At 39.8% G+C, this 8,330-nt stretch overlaps 1 protein-coding gene across 1 annotated transcript; it reads right to left on the bottom strand.

Moving 5' to 3' along the window:
* Window positions 1-7,179: 7,179 nt before the first annotated feature.
* Window positions 7,180-8,120, bottom strand: LOC145121583 (uncharacterized). Its single transcript, XM_079057304.1, has 2 exons — window positions 7,822-8,120; window positions 7,180-7,591 (listed from the first exon to the last, which is right to left on the bottom strand). Exons 1-2 carry the CDS (start codon window positions 8,118-8,120, stop codon window positions 7,180-7,182), a joined length of 711 nt encoding a protein of 236 aa, XP_078913430.1.
* Window positions 8,121-8,330: the final 210 nt, after the last annotated feature.

The raw sequence follows: 8,330 nt of genomic DNA, 5'->3' as shown, positions 1-8,330 counted from the left end.
CATATTGACATATTCTGAAAAGAGGCAACTCTTGTTCAGAAGTGATAGTCAAAATGGGAATATGGAGTTGTTCCCATAGGTGGAAGTTATTCATCAAATCTGTGTAAGATTAGGAAACTTAATGCATGAAGGATGTTTCCAAGGAGTTGATCTCCTTTGGAATGCTCTGTAATGTTTGTTGTCAAGTCTTTGTGACTTTGTGCATAATCATTACAAGAAGATCATGCATATAAGTTTAAAATCTAACAGATTTCGGTAAATGATAGGAATTTGGAATTCTTACATTTTCGCTAAGGATTTGGGAGCGTGAAAAGAGAATCATTGAAAATTATGTTCAATCGATCTAGTTCACAAAGTAAAGATCATAGACAAACATAGAGTGCATACTTGGTGTATGGCAAAGCTATTGTTTAGAAGATCATAGTGTACATGCTTGGAGCATGGGACAACTAGTGTTTTTTATTCAAGTATAAAGTTGATAAAAACCGAAACAATGAATAATGAGTAATCAGTATGGTGATAAATAAAAAATGTTCTATTTATATTCAAAGGTTTTGATACCATACTAGATTCAATTATTCTTGTGTTTCATTTTGCATGTTTTGATTTCCAGAATAAACTAGGTCACTCTTCCCGAATGACTAAGTTATTCAAACCATCCACAGTCGATAATACGTTGGAAGTAGGTATTAAGGCAAGACTGTCATGAATCGGGTTTGTAGATGTCCAAGGTAGTGGACATAGCCAAGAGGTGCTACAACATTCATGAGTGCTCATAAGTTCTCAGTATTGGATTCAACCCACGCTCATTTGAATCACTTCATGGATTTTATCACGAGTGATCATGAGAGGATAATATCTTATATTCTTCAAACCTAGAGATATGAGTTGTTACTATGAGTTGGTTGTACATTGATTGCACGAAAACACATTGGTAACTCGATGTTATAAACCGTGCTTTTGTGTATGATTCAACAAGTAGTAGAACAAGCCATATGAGTCGAAGTTTATCCATTCCTTTTACCTTCAGGATAAAAGCGATATCCGTGGGCCCCTTGATGATTTAATGATGACACATGTGAGTGCTTGGCCAAGCCAGGACTGATTTGATATGTTCAATCAGTCAGTCATCATGAATCAGAAATCGGGAAACAACAAATGGACAGAGAGAATGATTTACAATCCATGTCTCAGTCCATATGATATCTAGAATGGAGGAATATATGATCCCTTATCTAATGGACAAGTCATTGACAAAGGTCAGAGTTCATCGACAAGGTCAAAGTTCGACAGCGGCTTTTGAGAGCTACGATTGCCAGTTGGTTGTTGAAGTCATACTCAATAATAGTTTTAGACTTATCCAAGTGGGAGACTGTTGGATTAGTGTCTAAGTCCATAACTATAATTGGTATGTACTTGACCCGACTCGGCATGGTCCATTTGGGTTGCATGGCATCGGAACATTTGGATAGACCGTTTGTGAGAAGAGGACATTTGTGACATATTAATATATTATAAGTTCTAATATATTTATATGAAATCATGTTATTTAATTTGTATCGATCAAGAATTAATTTGGACTTAATTTAGTGATCATAAGAGACTAATTAAATATATGGGGATTGATTGTGTAAATCATTCATTCTTATATATGTGGGCTTATGATCCATGATTCCTTATGTTGGGTTTAACCCATGTGGTGACCCATGGATACTCCATGGAGGTTAAAACCCATGGAGCATAAGGAATGGGTAAAGTCATGGGTTACATGGTGTAACCCTAATGTGCACACTATATAAGGACCCCTTTAGCTCAAGAAATTGGCACTAGTGATACATATATGAGGGCTAGCCGATTTGAGCATGAAGTGTCTTCTTCTCATGGTTATTCCAAGTGTTGATGATGTTGTGTGAACCATTTGAGGTGTCACACTTGGGGCACTAGGCTCTCGAGCATCATGGAGTCAAGCTACATCAAGAGGTATGTATTCTAACTTGTTATATTACCCAAGTATCAAAGATTGTATGCTAGATAGGGTAATACCTTGGAATATTCATATTTGCATGTATAATAGAGAAAACATAGATCCAAGGTATTTAGGGTTGCATGTACACTTAGGAGTGTTAGAATGCTCAAAACCCAACAAGGTTTACTTCCCGTTTTTGGCAGAAGTTCCATGAGGAACTGGGTACGCGGCTGCACTTTAGTACAACGTTCCATCCGCAGACCGATGTATAGAGTGAGCGAACCATTCAGACCCTCGAAGATATGTTGAGGGCGTGCGTCATTGACTTCGGTGGGAGTTGGGATTCCCACGTATCGCTTGCAGAGTTTGCCTACAACAACAACTATCATTCCAGTATTGGCGCCCCACCTTTTGAGCTGTTGTATGGTCGGAGATGTAGAACCCCGGTTTGTTGGGGTGAGGTTGGACACCGAGTGATGGGTCGGACGGAGGTAGTCTTGCAGACTATCGAAAAGATCCAGCAGATCAGACAGCGGCTGCAGACCGCTCAGAGTCGGCAAAAGAGTTACGTTGATAGACGCCGATCGGATTTAGAGTTTCAGGTTGGTGACATGGTACTTCTGAAGGTCTCGCCCTGGAAGGGTGTGATCCGCTTCAGGAAGAGGGGAAAATTGGGTCCCTGTTATATTGGACCATTCAGGATCATTTCCAGGGTTGGCAAAGTGGCATATAGGCTAGAGCTACCGGAGGAGCTCAACCGAATTCATAGCACGTTCCATGTTTCGCAATTGCGAAAGTGTATTATGGATCAGGAGGCTGTAGTATCGCTGGATGATATTTAGGTCGATGAGCGCCTGAATTACGTAGAGAGGCCTGTGGCCATCTTGAAAAGGAAGAAAAAGATTTTGCGGAACAAAGAAATACCTTTGGTGAAAGTGCAGTGGGAGCATCGGAGGGGATCCGAGTGGACATGGGAGCCGGAGGCGGAAATGCGAGAGCATTACCCGTCGTTGTTTATTCCAGCAGACTTCGAAGGCGAAGTCTAGTTCAAGTGGGGGAGAATTGTAACGCCCCGATTCTCAGGTATTGTTTAAATAAGAATTTAATTGATTTCAAGGTCTACTCGACGAGTTGGTTGTCCTACTCGTCGAGTAGCAGCGGGTCAGGACGCGTATTTAGTGGCCTAATCGCCGAGTCCATGAAGGGAATCGACGAGTAGGAGCTGGCAGATGAAACCCTAAATCCTGGGGTTTTTCACCCTATTTAAAGAATCATAAGCCTCCTTTGGCTTCTTTGCAGTCCATTGAGAGTCCAGAAGAACCCTAATTTGAGTGTGTGTATTCTTTGGAAGTTTAAGCTTGGAGGAAGATCTTTGGTGAGGGAATCTCTTGGGAAGAAAGCTAGTTGAAGCAAGAGTTTGTGGGTTTCAAGTTCTGCATCAGAAAGGGCTCTCTTGAAGGTATTAAATCGTTTTTTCCCTTGGCTCATTCTCTTCTAAACCCTTTTTGTGCATAAGCTTAGAAACAGATTCTTGTGTTTAAGCCAAGATCTGAAGTTGTAACTTCAGATCTGGACTCCCCTTGGCTTCTGGATTCATAAAGCCATCAGCCTTGTCTAGTATGAGCCTTCTCTCAAGGATATGACTTCATTGCAAGCTTAGTTGTGCCATTTTAGGGTCTTAAAGCCTTGCATGCACGTAAAGTTTGCAACTTTACGTGATAAGCATGCCTAAGGAAGTTGGATCTGCAATTTGGGGCCTTGGCATGGCTTAGAAAGTGTCTGCATGGTTAAAGGGCTGAAGAGACTCGGCGAGTCGCATAGTCGACTCGACGAGTCATATGAAGATAGGCATTGAACTCGACGAGTTAGATGAACAACTCGGCGAGTCCGATGAAGATTGCCGTAGACTCGACGAGTTGTATGAACAACTCGGCGAGTCGGTTGAGGTTTCCCCAATTCATGTATGTGTGTGTAACCGTCGAGTCGCAAGAAGGAAAACTCGACGAGTGGCCTTAGGGTTACAATCGCGAGCCTTAGAACTCGACGAGTCACTCCGGTGACTCGGCGAGTGGTCAGGTATTTCATGGAACTCGGCGAGTAGCTAAGGGTACTCGACGAGTTAGGGTCAACATGGACTGTTGACCTTGACTGATGACTTTGATTTTGAGCAAAGGTTGACTAGTTGACTGATGGGGTACCTTGAGAGGTTGAGAACTTACAGTATGGTTATGCTATGGTAATAGGTGGTGGAGTGTGGCAGTGATCCGAGGGTTGAAGTTTATCTACCGAGTCGACATCTGCAAGGTGAGTTATCCTCACTATATCAATAGAGTCTAAGGCACCAAGGTCGGCCCTTTAGTTGTTACTGTTATGGTATGCTACATGTGGTTATGACCTGTTAGATCGGAATCAGGATAGACAGTATGTTATGCTCTTATGATCCATAGGGATTGATATGTTAGTGACCTGCTAGGTCGGTGCTATAGTTGTGAGAGATTGCTATGATTGGTGATCAGTGAGATAGATATGTTTGATGTTTGTATATGCCAGTATATGTTAGTATGCGCACACGGTTATTTGCTTGTTGCTTGGGTTGAGGCGGTCCTGCTTTGTGCTGAAGGCCAACATACCCTATGAGCGGTCCGGGGAGACTGTAGGCCCACGTGGCGGTCCAGTTATGCCGAAGGCTCGGGACAAATTCAGATAGACTGTAGGCCCTGCAGGGCGGTCCAGTCAGGCTGATGGCCCAGTATGCATGTTGTTGATTGTCTGTTATTGATATGGTATTATCAGTGGGGTATTGGTATTTTGGGGGTAGCTTACTAAGCCCTCGGGCTTATAGTTTTCAGTTTATTGTTTCAGGTACTTCAGGAGATCATGGCAAGGCGAAGGCGTGACCGTACCGCTCCTCATCCTTATGATCTGGTTATTGGGACACTCTGATGAATAATGATTGAAAACATTTTGTAAACAAATACTATTTGGTTTTATTTATGATTGAAAAAGTTTAAATTTGGCGTAAAATTTTTGGATGTTACAAGAATAGTCCGTGGTCGTCATCTATACTCTGCTAGATGACTGGATCATCGTTAAAGTCAAGGCTTCTCATCATCTTTCACCTCTCATCATCTATATCATCTTTCATCTCTCATCATCTATATCATCTTTCATCTCTCATCATTCATGTACCCATCTTTACCTAATATATTTATAGGTATAAGAATACATATACAGTTTAAATCACGTAAAACATGTATAAATCGTTCATCTAGCATAGATATTAGGAACACATATAATAAGCACATATAGCATGTATTAATATTAAATTCTTCATATCTATGTGTAAGATGAAAGTAACTATAGACTTACTTGTTAAAGTGACGACTCGAAATTCGGACAACGCTTCGCTTCTAGCAATTGTCTTTTCCGTTGATGTAACCTAGTGTCATTATGACTAAGTTTTAGTCTAATATTTATTACGGGTAATTATATAGTCTAGATTCATCATTAACTCAAAGTCTACTTCAAGATCTATCAAGTAAGGAACAACCATGTAGGATCATATTGGAGGTAGGGTCCGTTTGGTATACAAAGTATACTGTTTGGAAATCCCACTTTAAACACCTCATTAAATCACAGCCTAGACATCATCCCCGTAAGTAGATCAATCAGTATAACAACTTGGAATCACTGATAAATCTTGTTTATAGGTTCATAATAATGATAATGAACTTAAACATAAGTTATACTTAAAGTATGGTAAACATAAATCACTTACAAGGGGGTTTAGCGAGGAACCGGACTCTGCGCGAGCAGAACTTTTGAGCCGAAAGCTCTTCTTCTCGGGGCCTTCTAGTGCTCCGGGACTCGCTACTAACACCTAGAAGGATCTATGGAAAAACCTTGAGGGTTTGGGGGTGTTTGGGAGAGAATCGGATGAGATTGGTGTGGAGAAATGAGGAAAAACAAGTGCTATTTATAGGCTGCCAGCACCCGCGTACGCTGGGCGTACTCATGCCACATGTCGCAATCAGATCCCAAGCCGTGGGGAAGAAGGTGTGGCTGAGATGGTGCCACATGTCACCTCCGGAACTTAACCCCAAAATTAATTATCTTCTAAATTCTGTAACTTTTGCATACAAGCTCCGTTTTTGACATTCTTTATATCCACGCATAGGTAGCGACGTGATCTACAACTTTTGTTTAGACTCTGTCGGCTAATTTAGACTTTATTTTTTAAGTTATATTTTAACAGACTTAGACAGTTAAAGTCCGTGAAAAATTCATAACTTTGTCTGTTTTTGGCTGTCTTTATATCGTTGAGCTCCTATTAACGATATCTTCAATTCTCATTTAGATTGAGTCGGCTAAAAATCGATCGATCTAAAATTCAATTTCCAAGCTATGCACTGCTATGCTAAATCTTAGAAAAATCATAACTTCTTCAAACGAAGTCAAATTTGGATGTTCTTTTTATGTATATTCTCGGTTTGACGTATACTACGACTTTCGTTTAGGTTACTAAGACTAAAAAGTAGTTTATCAAAAATTTACTTTTTACGATACGTGGCGCCGTGCCGGTTTAGTCGTAAAACTTCGACGTGTCATAACTTCTTCGTTATAAGTCGGATTACAGCGTTCTTTATATGCACGAAATCCTTGTGACATATACTATAAATTTGGTTAAGATTATTTATCCTAAATAATCTCCTATCAAAAAGTCATTTTTAACGCTTATTGTCTTTAAATTGACTAGCCCGAATCTGTAGGCGTTACACATTTTCATCATTTCACTACCATAGGTACCATTTATGATGTTTTCTCTTATTAAAAAAAATAGAAAAATGAAATAATATGCAAAGGGGTCCCACCCCTTCTCTCTCTCTCTCTCTCTCTCTCTCTCTCTCTCTCCCTCCTAAGTCGAATACAAATGACGACGTAATCGTGTGTATTTCAGTCAACCAATTCTTCATGGTGAAGGCATAGAAGACCTATTTGATAGCAACCGGGCTCACCCACTTGCTATCCGCAATTAGATAGATCATCCCCACATCAAGACTCTTCAATATTTCTTTCTTCACAACTTTCATCATAGGCGGATTCAATCTTCTTTGTGTATCCCGACTTGGTTTGCATTCATCCTCCATCAAAATTTTATGCATACAAGTGTAAGGACTCAATCCCTTGATATCCACAATCTTCCAACCCATGGATTATTCGTGTTCCTTCAACACCTTGAGGAGTTTTTCTTCTTCAAATTTAGTTAAGTGAGTAGAAATGATAACCAGAAGAGTCTTGTTCTTTCCCAAGTAAGCATACTTCAAGTTTTGAGGTAAGAACTTTAATTCTAATTCTGGTGGTTGAACAATGGAAGGTTTCAACTTTGTAGGAGTTAGAGGCAACTCAACATGCTTGACATCAAACCTTGTGGATTTCTTCACTTCCAAATTGTTGACCAACTTCTCAACTTCATGATCTAGAGAATTGAGCTTCAATTTCTCGTCTAGCTTCCCACAATCAAACCCTTTTCTTAGAATCATCTCCAACATGTCGCCATTAGTCAACTCAAACAATTCTTGGGTTAGTGGTTCAACAACATCAACAAAATATAAAGATGAGACATCACTAGGATATCTCATAACATCATAAATATTAAATCTTATTATTTCACCATCAAATTCCATTATTAAACTACCCGCATGCACGCGAATTTTTGTCTTAGCCATTTTAAAAAACGGTCTTCCAAGTAAGATTAGATATGATTTGGAGGAAAATCGTTCCTCTAAATCAATCACATAGAAATCCGCTAGGAAAACCAATTGATTTACTTGCACCAAAACATCTTCTAAGATAACTCTAGTAAAACACTCGATTTATTCGCAAGTGAAATTATGACACCCGTTTCATTTAAAGGACCAACATTTAACAATTCATATACCGAATAGGGAATGACATTAACAGAAGCAGCAAGATCAATCATGACGCTACTAAAAGTAACATCCCCTATTTTGCAAGGAATCGTAAACATTTCAGGGTCTTTGCATTTAGGTGGGAGTTTTCTTTGTAAAACCACAAATACATTTTCACTCATTGAAATCTTTTCATTCCCTTTCAATTTTCTTTTTTTAGTGCAAAGTTCTTTATTTTTTTGCATATCTAGGGGTTTGCTTGATTTCATCAAGCAAGGGAATGTTTACCTCCACCTTCCGGAAGGTGTCCACGATCTTTTTTTCATCTACATTCTTCTTTGAAGTTGCAAGTCAGGAAGGGAATGGTTGTTGAGTGGCTATTTGAGTGACTAGAGGGGTAGTCTTCTTTGGAGCTCCCGTTTGTGCATCATTTTTGACAATAGGATCTTCATTGG

Source organism: Lactuca virosa, chromosome 6, assembly GCF_052849685.1.
Source record: "Lactuca virosa cultivar CGN04683 chromosome 6, Lactuca_virosa_CGN04683_v6, whole genome shotgun sequence".
In the NCBI taxonomy this organism is placed as follows: domain Eukaryota; kingdom Viridiplantae; phylum Streptophyta; class Magnoliopsida; order Asterales; family Asteraceae; genus Lactuca; species Lactuca virosa.
The sequence above is the reverse complement of the archived record's forward strand: the minus strand, read 5'-3'. Positions and strand labels throughout refer to the sequence as shown.

What these genes read in the sequence shown, in the direction of transcription:
- LOC145121583 (XM_079057304.1), bottom strand. Translation starts at nt 8,120, where the DNA reads ATGCAAAAAAATAAAGAACTTTGCACTAAAAAAAGAAAATTGAAAGGG. An exon ending in AAATCGAGTGTTTTACTAGA is followed by an intron (nt 7,592 to 7,821) that starts GTTATCTTAGAA and finishes GAGATATCCTAG; the next exon opens with TGATGTCTCATCTTTATATT.